This window comes from Trachurus trachurus (genome assembly GCF_905171665.1).
Source record: "Trachurus trachurus genome assembly, chromosome: 5".
In the NCBI taxonomy this organism is placed as follows: domain Eukaryota; kingdom Metazoa; phylum Chordata; class Actinopteri; order Carangiformes; family Carangidae; genus Trachurus; species Trachurus trachurus.
This window is the reverse complement of record NC_139896.1, coordinates 30,832,361-30,848,154: the sequence shown is the minus strand read 5'-3', so window position 1 is coordinate 30,848,154 and position 15,794 is coordinate 30,832,361. Positions and strand designations below refer to the sequence as shown.

At 41.7% G+C, this 15,794-nt stretch overlaps 1 protein-coding gene across 1 annotated transcript in view; it reads right to left on the bottom strand.

The window, feature by feature from the left end:
* The window catches only part of kcnab2a (potassium voltage-gated channel subfamily A regulatory beta subunit 2a), a gene marked incomplete at its 5' end in the record, with an annotated part of 87,077 nt that overhangs the window by 52,259 nt on the left and 19,024 nt on the right, over positions 1–15,794 (bottom strand). The window contains one exon of the mRNA XM_083972011.1: positions 2,748–2,918. Within this exon, the coding sequence (XP_083828137.1) occupies positions 2,748–2,824 (77 nt within the window). The remainder of the gene's footprint in view (positions 1–2,747; positions 2,919–15,794) is intronic.

Sequence of the window (15,794 nt, the reverse complement as noted above, 5' to 3'; positions counted from 1 at the left end):
GCAGGGAAAGGAAGACGTTAGCAGTGGCGTCAATGTAGATGCAGAGGCATGGCAAAATGTAGAAGAAAGGAGGGCAACACTTTTTAATAAAGTACACACTATTACAGAACATTACGAGACAGAGTTGTTTTCGAGGTAAGTGCATTTGCCTCCAAAACAACTCCGTCTTGTAACGTTCCGTTATTATCTCATAGCGTGGTGAATGTGCAGGTCACAACTTGTCCACCAGAGCGTTTTGGAGTTGTTGGATTGTGAGGGAAACCAAGAAATTCCATTAGCCTCAAACCTACTCCTAAAACTAAAGGGGTTATAGCAACGGGCCAATTTGCCAAAATGTTGAACTATCCCTTTAACTAATGCTTAATAGTTAGTGTGTACTAATTATAAAGTGTTACCGAAAGGAGGAAATACAGTGGAGCTAGAATTGAAGAGTGCAGCTATTTGAGCTCATACATCTATTTGATGATACAATAAATAATATTATAATATTTTCAAGATGTGAAAATAGCTCAAACTTCCAAACCTGAATCTAGATTGATCTGCATTCCACGTGTTATCTTATTCATACGCATGAGAAGACTGTCAGATCAAACTAAATTTGGATTAAAAAGTTCCGAATATTTTTTTACATATTGTAAGAATTTACATACATGCATTACAAGAGCCTTTAATTTCTCCAAATGCCTGCTTTTTAAGTCAGACAGCACTCACATCAAATTTGGAAATAAAGTGTATGAGACAAGTTCTGATCACTGAGCTCATTAAGCAGAGGACAGACTCCTTGTCAGATCAGTGCTGTTTTATCTCATTCCAAACATAAAATAGAGTTCCTTTTTTCTTTCAATAACGAAAAATGTTGCTTGATTTGTCTTCTATTCAACGATTTAAAAAGAAATATCAAAAGACAGGCATGTAAGACTTGTGCATACAACAACAAAAAATACTTCATGACACTTATCACAGGAATGTGAAAAAGAAACATGGAGCTTCTGTTCTTTGTGCAGTAGCATAAGAATAACAAGTGATCAATGTGCACTGTAAAATGTATCCTTTAGTCAATGATTAGTCCAGGTAAATGCAATGACTTGTAATACTGTGAAACAGTAGCAGCAGTGAGCTCCTGTAGGAAGAGGGAAGTTCTGAACTGCATTGATGTGCTAAGAGCAGGCAGCTACATTATGTCTCGGTGTCTCACATTCCCCGGTCAGAGAAAATCTAAACCCACTTTCATAGTTAGATTACTCAAGTCTGTAGAAGACGACTTATCAATCAACAGCTTTAGTTAAGGAGAACAAAACCTGTGGCTGACAGTCACAGCACTGTATCTGGTTACACTGGCAATGTGTAACACGGCTCTAAAGCTGCTGGTGAAGAGGAGTGGAGCAGATGCTTTGTAATGATGCTAGCTGATGAGGCTCTGGTGCCACATGCTGGTGAAACATTACAGTGCAAGGCAATCTAACTGAAGATGAATGAATGTGTCTGTCTGTCTGGCCGTCGGCTGGAACAGCTTTTCTACATGTCACTTGAAATGATGACAATGTGAAACTTGACTATCAGGGCTGTGTGGCCCCCTGACGGTTTACAGCAGGGTGTGCTATCATTGTGTGGCCTTGTTTGTACTTCACTTATCACATACAAACTGAGTCATTTGAGTGCATCAGTTCATACATTTAAGGGCACAGCCTTAAAACAGTGTCTGAGACTGATATCTCAACACAGAGCTGACCCCTGTCACAGTTTAGGGTATAATTATAAGACTTTACCACTTATGTCTGCATTATAGTTAGGTAATGGTTACAGTGGGGCAGGAAATGGTTAATAAACATCAGTCCTCGATACTAAAAAGTGTGCATACCGGTATGTATGACAAAATATGTCAGTGGCCTAATAGTAGTTAATCAAACATCTCAACTTTAATTGCTACTCACAACACAGTGAATGCACCTAAGTTTCTGCTGTGAGTCTATTTAAGGACAGAATGCAAACAGCTTACTCAGGTTTATTTTTTCTCCAACTTATGCAGCATCAGCACGACAGAGTGATACCTGGAAATTTATGTGAACCCCTGGGCCCAGTTGTTCAAAATATAATCAAAACGGATTTTGGTTAATGGATTGGATCAAATCTTGAAAACGGGCTGTTTTCCTTTTCCCCAACTACTTTTCCCCAAATTTAATGACATTTTAAGTTTGAATTTTGAACTTTGAATTTGAAACACATGGGAAACTATTCATAATGTGTTTTACTAATGTACTGTATATTTGCTTTTTTCTATTTATTTAAACAGCCAGACCAGATGGGGTCTGACATTGAAGAAACAACAAAGAGCACAGCAAACGATACACCAAATAAACATACTATTAGTGAGCCCATGCTGCTGTTCTACCTGTTATTTTTTATCTACCTAGAAGCCTTCAGTGTGATACACAGTCACAGCACTCATTATCCAGATTTGGTAATCTTGAAAAGTTTGGATCTGGATCAGACTGATCCAATCCAACTTTGCGTCGAACAACTGGGATAAAAGTAAGACGGATTGCGTGATCCTGGATAGCAAAAAAGGGATTTCAAAATCGGAATAATTTTGATCCAGATTACAACTGGGCCCTGCAGATTATTTATTGTAGATACTTTGAAAATGTTGATCAAAAATAGTCTATTTGACATATTCTTCTAACTGGCAGTTGGGTGCAAATGTGTTATGTGCAAATGTCTGGGCACACATTACATGTCCATCAACCCACCTGTAGATCATGCCCGGTGAGCCAGTCTGTCGGAGGGAGAGGCGAGCGGGGGAGTCTGTGGTAGATTCAGGATACATGGAGGCAGGAGGGAGGGGGCGTGGCCAGCCTGCCGGGGAAGGTGTTCTCTCAACAGAGCCACAGGGAACAGTAGTCTGTCACTGGTCAGAGCCGCTGGAGAGGACAGAGAGAGAGACACACACACGTGTTAATCAGTGATGTTGTGGTCAGTGGTCAAATCGTCCATGAGGAGGTCCCAGAACACCACATAAACCTTTCAGTTTATTTGTTGAAAACTGCCAACAAACCATCCATAGAGACAATTACTATATTCTTACTTTACTATATGGCTAGGAGTGTTTCTATGTCCGTCTTTTTGTTTTCTTTTTTGTGCCAAAATTCGCTTGTCACTGCGTGATGATGACAAACGGACGATCTATAAGTAACTTCATAGAGAAATAAAATACAGAAAGAGCACAGGTAATGAATGATGAGAGAGACCAATTACACACCGTTTATGTACGGATTTTGATTTGATTGACAGATGATAGAGGTTCAGGTTCCAATCAAACAGATACCGGTCTCAACCTACTAGGTGCCGGATCTTGTTCTGGCAGGATCCCGCAAAAATTAAGCGCTGGTTGTGGTGTTTTTATTTCTGCAGCAATATAACCTCAGTGTTTTGGGTTGGGTTGCCCTCTGTCCGTAACACTTGCCCGCCCAAGCACTGTCTCTCCCTTTTTTTCTTTTTCTAACCCTTCACACCAGTGGGAATTTGGAAACACTGTGACTCCAGATCAGCAGAATTAACTGTTAAATTACCACGCATCCAATTTAATATCATTCTCAGATGAAAACAGGCTAAAGGATCACTTAGTCATGACATGACTCTGCTGGCTGCTTGTTAGGGACAAAATAAATATTGAGCATATTGCTAAAGCTGAAATAGTGAGTCAGTCTGACACTGGTTCACATCACAGGAACAGTCACCGACAAGAACCGTCAGTCATCAGAGATTTAATGTCAAACTTCACAGGGATAGATTGCATAAACTGGATATGACACACAAACACCATCGCGCTGCCAGAGGACTGAATACAAATCCATCTTAATGCCGGCAACATAAACCATCTGAGCTTGTTTGACCAGCGCCCATGAAGAGATCAAGTGGTGATAATGATCAGTACGTCCCCGACAAGGTCAGGAGCATGAGGGGGTAATTAAACAACAGCACGCCGTCCCTCCCACTGCACCGTGGAGACAGGGCTCCATATAGAGACTCTGCCTGAACCACCGAACCTGAAGTTGTTGATCAGTGACCAACTGGTGAAAGTTAAGTAAGCTACAGTGAGGAGGGGTGGTAGCCTAAACCAGTAGTTCTTTTTTTTTACATCAAGGACCCCTAAATTGACACAAATTAGACCACAGACCCCCATTGGACAAAATTTTGAAGCAAACACCAGAAATACACAAATATTTGTTCTGAGATTGAAGAACATTGCTTTTTTAGTCAATGTAGCTATATGTTAAAATTAGGGCCAATGCCATGAGTTTGTGGAAATATTGTAAAAAATATAACAAGTGGTCAAATTTCTCTCCCCCCCCCCCCCCCCCAAAAAAAAAAAGGTTTAAAAATTCTAGAAAAAAGTGGCATTTCAAGAAAAAGTTGGGGGCCCGTTTCAATCCTCCCAAGGACCCTTGGGACCCCACTTTGAGAACCATTGGCCTAAACTACAATCTGTAAAGTTGTGGCAGTTCCCGACTGCCAACATTTCAATAAATGCACCAATTCTAAGAAATTGTTACTTCAGTAATATTCCTCCACTTAAACTTAGGGCATTTTAAATGATGCAAAAGCTTGAAAACAGCAGTCGTGTAAGGAGAGGGAGGCAGGTTTGACGTGTTCTCCTTTTTTACAGGACTGCTACACACTTCCACCACTAGATGGAGTGATGGCCTCATTCTGCAGACATGAGCTGAATGAATAAACCATCAAACCCATGTAACCTCTGTAGTTTCCCACAGCTGTGAGTTGGAGAATTGCAACATCTTCACAGTAAAGGCTCCTGACACCGGACAGGAATACTGTGAATTACCTGGACTGTGGTAAAAAAAAAAAGAAAAAAAGAAAAAAGAAGCCAGACAGAGTCAGAGACAACAAGCTGCACAGGCACTTCAGCTTTTTGATAGAGCTTCATCAGCCCGTCACCGGTGAATACTGTACTTGTGCGTGTGGATGACAACAAACCGTGGTTGATCCAGCGCTTAGAGCGACTGGATTCTATGAATAATTCAAAGTGTCTGCCCAAGAAACAGGCCACTGCTGTAGAGAGAGAGAGAGAGAGCTGGGCATCAGAGAGGGGTGGGTGGGTGGTTACGTATAACGCAGATGCCATTAACTTACACACCTCATCAGAACGTTTCAAGTCGACACCACGGCCTCGGAGGGAGGGGAGCCACACTGCTGATGTTTTAGCCCAGTTTACTGTAGCGCAGAAGATAAAGACGACAAGAACAGTCACAGCAAGAGAGCGGCATCTATGTCACCCCCCCTCCCCTCACCCACCCGACCAAGCTGCGAGCTGAGCTGCTGCCATGTTTCACCGGCGACTTCACTCGAGTCGTAACCGACATCACAGCGATAACATGAAGGTGACTTTCTCCTCCCATCCATTTCCCAGACAGGCCAATGAGGGAGTCCCATGTTCCCAAGGACTCATTTAACGCTCCCTGCCCTTCCATTTCAATCACGCCGGGACGGGACACAGGTCACCCCGGCGATCAGGTGATGATGATGGCGTGACCCTGATGGATAAAAAGGCACGGCAGTAGATCTACTACACAGCGCAGCAAAGTCCTCCTGGATCATTTGTCACTGATGTGGATTAGAGGACGTGGTGGTGGGCCGGCCGGGGTGCTGCTAAAGCAGACTTTTGTCACAGAAAAAAAGCTTCTTATGCTTATTTGTTCCGAGTAGGATTTAGGACACTTATAGGCTTATAACATCCTAGACGGAGAGAAATTGCAGAATATTCAACATCATCTATATGTTATGCGTTTCTGTAAATGTATTATCAGCGAGGGCAGGGCTCTGAGAAGCCAAGGAGACCGTTACAATACAGCTGTGCAGCTCAACTAGCAGCCATTGCTTCATCACCATTGTAGCCAGTAACACTAAATAACATATAAAAAGAAAGCAATACATGGAAATGTATACAAGCCGTCAAGTTCTACACAACGAGGACATGATGACACTAATGACTTCACCAGCACAACAACACCACAGAACTCATACAAACTTGTGTTCAAGTTACTGTTACTGCATCTGAGTCTCTGAATTTCTTTCTGAATTTAAACACAAGGCAGACACCATTCAAATCCTACAGTGAAGCATATTTAAAGTGAAAAGTGGAGTCAAATCTGACCTGTCCAATTAACACAAAAAGAAAAAAAATCCACATGGGGCCTTCAGGCTCCAGTTTAGCTCTTTCTGCAGTCAAATATAGTAACTTATCATCTGTTTTAAACTAGTCAGATATAAAAAAATAAATAAAATATGTGTTTACACCTGATCAGTGGCTGTGGCAGATTGTAGAGCAATGCACCAGTCTCTGGGATGCCTGTAGTGAGCTGCAGTTTGAGAGGATGCTGCTGCTGCTGCTGCTGCTGACGACTGCAGCAATGCGGTACAGTCCAGACTCATCCTGACTCAAGTTAGAGGGCTCAGATTTACTGCACTAATGGGCCAAGGTGCACTTTGTAGATTAAAACTGCAAACGGAGAGAGATAAAGAGTACAAAGAAACACAGTGTTTCAGTGTGGCCATCCTGTGTCCAACTATTTGGATGATGAAAAACTTCAGACAGGGTTACAGTTCGGTGTATTCATAGAGGCTGAAATGTATTTCTTCTTCTTTGTGCCTACTGTATGTGTTCCAATGTTTTTGTCAGAAAGAGATATGATATGAATCAGTGTCTAGGTGCCTTCAGAATGGACCTCCTGGTTTGTATGTTGTCCTGTAGCAGGCAGCAACACGCCCACACTGATGCAGCCACTGGCATTTCTGATGCAGTGTTTCTGTTGATGTGAACACAGCCTGTGTTTTCAAAGTATGCTTTCATGTCATGTCAAATTGTTTTACAGTAATGTGCATGGGAACACATCGATTGTTTATTTTATCTGCCTAAAAAACAATAAAGATCAATATCATGTCTATATGTCTCCTGCTTTCTGCTTTCTGCCTTAGATAAATATCTCACATTAACACAGAAGAAACATCCTCTATTTTAATCAGCTAAATCTATCAGGATAATTGATCAGATAGCGCTGATCGGGATCATTACATCATCATTGATCTGTTGTAATTTACTGCACTTCCGACATATTTTAGTACTTTCTACCCAACCTTTAGCAGATGATTTCTTAATTCATCCACTAACACATCAGTATCAGAAGTCCATGATGCCACCACTACATCTGAATCACACAGCCATGAAAACATATACCAAAATGATAACGTACAATTTGGACTATTGCTCACTTGACATTGTAAATTATAGACTCATTGCACTACACCAGGACAGAAGCACTGGTCAGAGGAAAAGATGAGGTAGACTGGGAGAGATGGTGCCCTCCTCTATCCAACAAGCAGAAGTCATGGTAAAAATGTGCATATCCATGTTCCCTTTTAAGCTCAACTCATACACCTCAATCTGTGCTAAACAAAATGCAAAATTGAGTCACAAACGGCTGTTCTTCATGCTCTCTATCCATAAATCCACCTACACCCAGCCCGAGTGAATTCCCTCTTGAGACAGGGCTTACGTGAGCGAGGCGAAGCAGGCAGGCAAAGCAGGCAGGCAGGCAGGCAGCGCTGGCCTGGAAAGCACAGCACGGTGTTGTGTAGTATGTTGGCAGCTGCAGAAAACACACATGGACTGGAGCAGATGGCTGCGGAAGAGGGAGACAGGCTAACAGACGAGAACTGCCGGGGATATCCTACATGAGGGCTCTGTCAGGCAGAGGGAGAGAAAAGCTAACTGTGTTCTCCATCCGGCTACAAAGAGGATTCAGACGGAATCTCCTCTTCCTCTTTTTTTTTTTTTTTTTATACTCTGCGACATTCATCAAAGGATCAAAGTCAAACCATGTAAAGATGTGAATCCATGTCAGTGTGCCGCCTTCCCGCTCATCATCCTCAGATATATAAATGGTCTCCTCTCTGTTAAGCTGTGGAGGGCCCTTGATTACAGAAACAGTGCAGGTCACTGGCTGCCAGAAGAGTGGGGGGGGGAAGCTATCAGCAATTTGCATAAATAGCCTATTTATACAGCAAACTTCTGATACAAATCCTCCTCCCCCCCTGTTAAAAGAAGTTAAAAGCGCAACTGAGAGGGCCGCTGTCAGAAACCATTACATTCTAAGACAGCTGCAGATGTTTTACACAGAGAGGTTTACCACATATTATAATCAAACTGTAAGCCATGGCCGTCATCAACCGCCACGCCAAGGGTCTCCATAGATTAGAGAGGTCTCTTATACACTGAACAACAAACACGCTTCTATCTTGCCTTACATTTTGATTACATTAAACTCTTGAATTTGCCCAGTCTATCATGCAAATACAAGTCATCGCAGCATATTGCAGTTAAGGCCAGATGTTTCTCTTTAAAATAATTCTCAATATGTTTACAGTAGAAATGGGTTTGGAAGTTTTTGCCAAACGCTAATTTCACAACAGATTTCCAAACTGTCAAAAAAAAAAATTTCCATTCCGATCCCAAGGAGGACTGAGGCTCATAACATGAACAAGCTTTTGCTTTTGTGTATAAATAATACATGAAGTACCCACATTAAGTCTAGTACATATCTCAGACTACCTGGTAAGTATACCAGTATGAGATATATGGTCCCAGGTTGGCTGTATCACTGACAGGATGAAGATGAATCAGCACTCTGCGTGTCCTTACTCAACATTTCGTGTGCTGCTGACTAATAGAGAATCCCTAACATTAAAAACGGGCTGCTATGGATAGAAACTGCTACAGAAAAAAAAGGCAGGTACTGACAGCACCTGGAAATAGAAATAGAATGACTTGACTATTGCAAGCTAGTCAGCAAGGGGCTGTTCAGCTGACTTGGGCCTGTGAAGCTGAAACAGAGTGTGTGCAGGCACTGCAGGGAGAGAACATGCTGCAGTGGAGCAGGAGCATCGAGCAGCGTGCTGCAGTGGAAATATGAAACCAATCCATCTTTTCTTCTGATTCCATCCCAGCTCTCCTTCTACAGACCACAGACAACCAAAATGAGGCCAGGAGAGACGAGTGTTTCTCAGAAGTTGTTTCCATTATTCCTGAACATGGCACACGATATTTGTCCATCAATACGAAGCAGAGACTTGAGGAGCTTCAGGACGGATCATAGTGTCAGACTGACCTTTTTTTTTACCATATGCTAAAAATCCTGTTAGCCTATTTAGGTGGTGATGTTGGAATGAGCTGTGTGTCCTTGTCTACAGGTTCATATGCCTATGTAAGTCCCCGCTGTAAGCAGCCAGAGAGAGAAAAGTAAGATTAGTAATTCATCTCACTTTTAGCACGGCTGCCAAATCCCTCACTACACATCCTGTTGAAGTACCACGTACTGTATCACTGCCGTCCGCATCGCTGCACATGTAACGACACATGGGCACGGGACAGGCTGCACTGAGGAGTTCAATTTCTAGTTCTGCATAGGTGAGTGAGCAGAAAGCATTAAGTTGACAAAAACAGAACTGGGCGGAGGCGATCAATACGTCTAAATCCAGGTAGTCGTTTGGGAGGATCAAGACGACAGCAGCAGATCAGTAAGAGCTACAATAATACCACTAGTATAAGAAGACTAAGAAGACAAACAAATGCCTGGTGTTTTGCCTCTGTGGTCACGGTAAGCATCTATAACATGTCTAAAGTTTTTTGTCCCCACAGTGGAGGGACTTTAAAGAGATAGTTCAACATTTTGGCAAATTGGCCCATTGCCATTATCCCTATAGTTTTAGGAGTAGGTTTGTTACCTTTAATTGTCGGTGCAAGCTATTTTTAGAACAGTGGAGCAGAGCCCCGAGCTGCTCAGAGCTACGCTACGGAGGCTAATGGAATTTTTTGGTTTCCCTCATCAAACTCATCAAATACACAATCCAACAACTCCAAAACGCTCTGGTGGACAAGTTGTGACCTGCACATTCACCACGCTATGAGAGAATAACATAACGTTACGAGACAGAGTTGTTTTAGAGGTAAATTATGCAAAACAACTCTGTCTCGTAACATTCCGTTTTGGAGCGTTTTGGAGTTGTTGGATTGTGTATTTGATGAGTTTGATGAGGGAAACTAAGAAATCCCATTAGCCTTCGTAGCATAGCTCTGAGCAGCTCACGGCTCTGCTTCTAAAAATAACTTGCACCGACAATTAAAGGTAATGAACCTACTCCTAAAACTATAGGGATAATGGCAATAGGCCAATTTGCCAAAATGTTGAACTATCCCTTTAATGTTGGCTAGGACCGAGTGCTGGCTGGGCCTGGCTAAAAAACAAGGTCTCTGATATCATGATACTGCCTGACTGTAACAGCCCTTCTCAGTGAATCATCAGTAAACCAGTGAGAGAAGTGCCCAGCTCCACATCCGAAGGGAGGGGACTACTTTCCTCAAAGGAGGTTACTCGGTTGACGTAACAATAACCATAAACACAGGCGCTATAGCCGCTGGTGGTGTTTTAAGTTATCATCTGGATTTAGCGTTTGCGTCGTCAGCTAAAGGATTCCTTCCTGGACTCTGTGCAGATGGCAGAGGGCCACGCAGCATAAGATGAGACATTCAATACTCATGCTTCTGCTGCTGCTTTTCTATTTATACAATTACACCCAACATTTAAATAGATTGCTCAATAATTCACAAGGTTTTTTTTTTTTTTTTTATGCGTCGTCCTGATGTCTCCACGCAGAAGCCCTTGATAACACTACTAGTGTTTTTTTTTATGTTTCCAGCCACACAGGATTCAATTTTCTCTCTCAGGGTGTTACCATGCTACTGTTGACAGATGCTGTTTCTAACTGACAGGGAAAACATTGAGAGTATAGTCCAGAGTTCCTAATGAAATCTGGCACAAATGCAAGCGAGTGGCCGGCGGCTCTTTGAGCAGAGTCTGAGTGGCCCCCGGGAGAAGCAGCCTGCGGCAGCTAGCTACTAGAATTGGGGAGGGAAAAAAACATTGCCTGAAAATAAGGAATGGGTAAAGGAGGAGGAGGAGGAGGAGGAGGAGGAGAGAAAACTGCAGCAGACGTAGTGGAGAAAAAGCTGAGTTGGCAGGAGAGAGCAGGCCGGTCCAAGGAGGCACTGTGGTGCAAAACAGCAGCGCTATGCATCACTTCTCTCCATCTCAGAGCTTTGCTTCTCACCTCTCATGGTCTGTGGTAAGGCTCAGCTCCACACTTGGTGGCAAGCACCCTCACATTTCACAAGTCTGTCACAAGCTACTTGTGTACTGAACATTTAAAACCAATACTGGGCCTTTGCGTTTTGTAAGTTTACTGTAAACTGACCAGACAGTACTGTCGATCATCAGTGATGGGAATAATGGTGCTACTTTTTTTTCAGTAACACGACAAGTAATCAAAAAAGTTACTGTTACCCCCGTTATGGCAATAAAATACGCCGTTACTTGTATCAAGAAGTTCCATCACAAAATAATCCACCTGTCAAAGTGTATGTTGTATACACAGTATACAGTCCATCAACTAGAAACTAAAAACTAAAAAGCTGTTTATCAGGAACTAACCAACTCACTCAGTATTCCTCCGCACAATAAACAGGAGGTCAGGGTATGGTTAGGTGGGGACTTTACAGTAGATACCTTTATAATGTAGTCACTCACTTTTGGGGGAAAGTAACTAACTATAGTACTAATGTGTATAGTAGTAATGCGCCCAACACTGTTGGTCATCTAAGTTCTATAAATACACCGAAGGGTTTGGTCTGTGTAGGATATTCTAGCAAAGATCAAACCTGTGACCTTTAAGTAAGATGATGGTCTGATGGTTACAGCTTCCTGCTGCCACTTCACTGGAACCAGACATGCTTTTCCTCTTTCTCTCTGTGTCATCCTAACTAGTGCAAGGTCACTGAGGAACTAAAGAGGGAGGTGATGTTATGACTTTTTTCTACATTTCATACTGCTGCAAATGTGCTCTCACACTTTCATTTCAGGCGCGGCCGAGGATTGCACAGGAAGGAAAGTGCCACCGCTGTCAGCTGTGATGCAGACCAGCTTCTGTTCAGTGTCATCAGAGCATCAACACCATCTTTGAGCATTAGGTTTCACATTACATTCAACTTAATTTGCTTTGGGATGGCCTTGAGCCCAGGGCCTTAAGAAGCTGATGTTATTATGATCACCTTTTTTATTGTCATCCTCCCTCTGCAACTTCTGTTCTACCTACTGTGTGTTCACTAAGGTCCAAAGGTCAAAACCCATCTACATAGTTAAAAACTAAATACATTCAGACAATTAGACTTGGATTCATTAGATCACAAATTCACAGTATGATATTCAAACTAAGATAAAACACAACGTTGCCCCCTGATGATAAAATATATGTAAAAATCAACAATACAGGTATATTACACAAAATATGCTTAACTTATTTCATTACAGTGGTGAAACATTTTAGAAAATGTCAAACTTTCAGTATACTGTAGACTATATATAATACTGTATGTGCTGCTAATTTTGTCTCTGTAAGCATCTTGAAAGGGAAAGGACGTTCCCTGTTCTGTCACATTTACAGCCTATCTCAGCCGACAAGGAAGATGGGCCACTGGTGGAAACTGGCAGAAATATCATGAAATTGTCAATGCAACAACCTTATGATTGACATCATAGAGGGAAGAAAGCAGAGCAAGTGACATAAATAAAATGGGCACATTTTAAAAGTATTTATAAGTATAAGACACACTGAAAAGAAAAAAAAACAGCTCCCATCTGAGGTTAAATACGTTCCCACCAAAAGGATCCCTCACTCCTTCCTATGTCCGCTGCACTACAGTGTCTGTACCTATGTTTCACACAATTAAAGTGAAGCTTTGTGACAAACTGGCAGATTACACATACACAGTACAACCACCCACTCACCCACACTCTTCAGGCCATGCTACGTTGCCCACTCAGTGTGGTTATGTTGACAGGAATGACCAATACACTCAGACTCAGTCATATAAGAACTTACTGTTCCAGTGACAAAGTGCATTCAGTACTGTAGTTTCAGATCTATTATAATGATTGGCTTTGTGTGCAGGTAAGAATAGTCTTGGGTTATGGCATGAGGTAAACTGGTCCATTATTCCAGCACATCCTGTTATTGTTGATATCACAAATGAAAGAACCAATTAGCATGTTAAGCTACCTGACATTACAAAGATGGATATAAACAGATATAGTTGGGGCATCATAGTCCCCTCCATCATTGTCAAACTGAGCCTGACTGATACATACTGTACAGGCATCACTTTCACTGACCAATTTAAAGTGATTGCAGATAAATCAGTTAAGTAACACGAAATTAAAGTAACAGAATATCAAAAATACATGCTCCAGCTTTCCTCCTTTTTTGAAACCTAAATAAGCCTGGGAGCGGTTATGTGAGCCATGCTGGGTTTTACTTTTATCAACTTCATTTTGAATGTATTTGTGAAACAGTAAGACAGTTCTCTAACAGTACACTAATCATTTCATTTTCTCAGTTCTGACAATGTTGCTAAATTATTTAGCTGCAAATCAAGCTGATTTCATGACTTTAACATAACATACCATAACCAACCAATAACAGATACTAATTCTGACAATCAGTCTATTGGAACCATGTGTATTTAAAAAAAAATTATACTGAAGTCTGAAAAGTTCAAAGCTGAAACACGGCGAGAGAATTAACATGAAAAACTAATTAACTAGTGTGTTATACTTTTTCAAGACACTAAAGGCTAGAAAAGCTGCACCTTCAAAAACAAAAAAGAAGAGCTGTCAAAATGCAACAATTTTCTAGATGATAGACCCAAGTCTAGTGACCTTGGCTGACAGCTACCATTATGCCGTAACCTGAAATCACAGTCAACGTTCTATAGTTGCCAGTGGCTACAAGGCATACGTAGCTTCCTGTGTAATGGGGTTGTGCCAATGGACAATCATTCAGAGATCAATGATCATTAACATGATGGCGAATTGCTCATGCCTTTGCAAATGCCAAGACAACACTTGGCTTGTATTCCGATTAATATAGCAACTTTGTGGTATTAAATTCCTTAATATCAAATTTGTTGTACAGGTTTCCATATTGGTGCATAGACTTGGTACCAGCTGATTTTCAGTTCTAGGTAATAACAAGAGGCATTTCAAACACTAGTATTGGAATCAATACAATTATTCTGTGTACAAATCTATATAGTCTGATACAGTTATCATATCATAGGGACCTCCCTCATGACAAGTGAACCACCCAATGGTCTAACTTCTGTTGGCAGACACAGACAATTAAAACTATTCCAGTCCAGCTGGGCTCCACACTGCATCTTGGAAATGGCAGTGAGACCCCGAAGATTCACGGCGCACAGACAATCTGCCGGTCTGACACAGTATTCACACAGACTTTAAAGGCCCCATGCTGTGCACTTTTCTCTGGGTTTATTTACCTGCTGATATCCCTAACAAAATGTATCATTGGTTTTGAGTACCTGTGATCTGCTTCATATCGTTTCTACTGCCCCTTTCTGTTGCCTCTTTCTGGAGTTCTAACAGGCACAGGTCATTTGGCCAATCAGAAGAGAGAATGAGAACCTCTCCTCTGATTGGCTGACTGTTTTAGAGTGGCATGTGGTCGGGCCAATCACAGGCAAGTAACTGAAACCTAAGCTGCATTCATACAAATTGAAAAAAAACAACTGGTCACGGTGGGCGGAGTTCCCTTGTGTGTGACATCACAGAAAGGAGGAAGTGATATCTGCTCGTCTCAAAGAGAATGTTCCTACAAATGGGCGGTGTGTGTCTCTCCGTTTATGACCAATTTGATGCATGGGGCAGTATATACGTGGCCCAGAGACCTCCCCAAGCACGAAAAAATAACCAAAATCACATTTTTCATGCCATGGGGCCTTTAAATGCCAGCTGAAGGAGGTTGTGGCCTTTACTGTGGTTATCAGCTGTTTGACGGCTGCAGCGTTATGGCCTCCTTAAGCCGTGACCGTGACCCCAAGATCTGATCCAATCTTCCTGCATGTGAGCATCAGGCGCGCAGGCTTCCATCCTCCTGATCACATACATGTGTGCAAATCTGACTCACTCATGGATGACTTGGCAGGGTCACTTTCCACATCCACAAACACAGACACATACATACATACACACACACACACAAACATAAATATATACTTCTGTCTATGTGAGGACTAGGGATGTCACGATTACTTGTTTTCACAATTAATTGTGGTATTAAACGCCACAATTAAGATCGTAAAGATTCCTAAATACCGTCACTTTCTGAAAAAGATGATGTTGGACTTGGAACCATATCTGCAGATGTGCACCAAAGTAAAGGTAAATGCACAGATACTGGTCCATTTATCTAAAGTAACACTGAATTAGTAGGAATTTAAATGTTAGCGTGTCATTTGTATTGTGAAAAAAAATGATTAAAATAAACTTAACATTTGATATAGATGACAATTAATGACTTAAATATTTCAAACACGTATTTTGTCTATATTTGATTTTACACATTCATAATGTTGTGAAATGTATTGATGCATAATAATTGTGATAACCTGACAATAATCGTACCAAGAAAATCTATAATCGTGACATCACTAGTGAGGATATTTATTGATGCATTCCCTTTGGTCTGAATCCTACAACAACGTCTTTAACCCCCAATGTAACGACTAGCCAACAACACGTCCTCGCTCCATAAGGTCTGCAGCTCAAACTGGTCCTCACAAATACGGACCAAGCATCCACACACACATACAC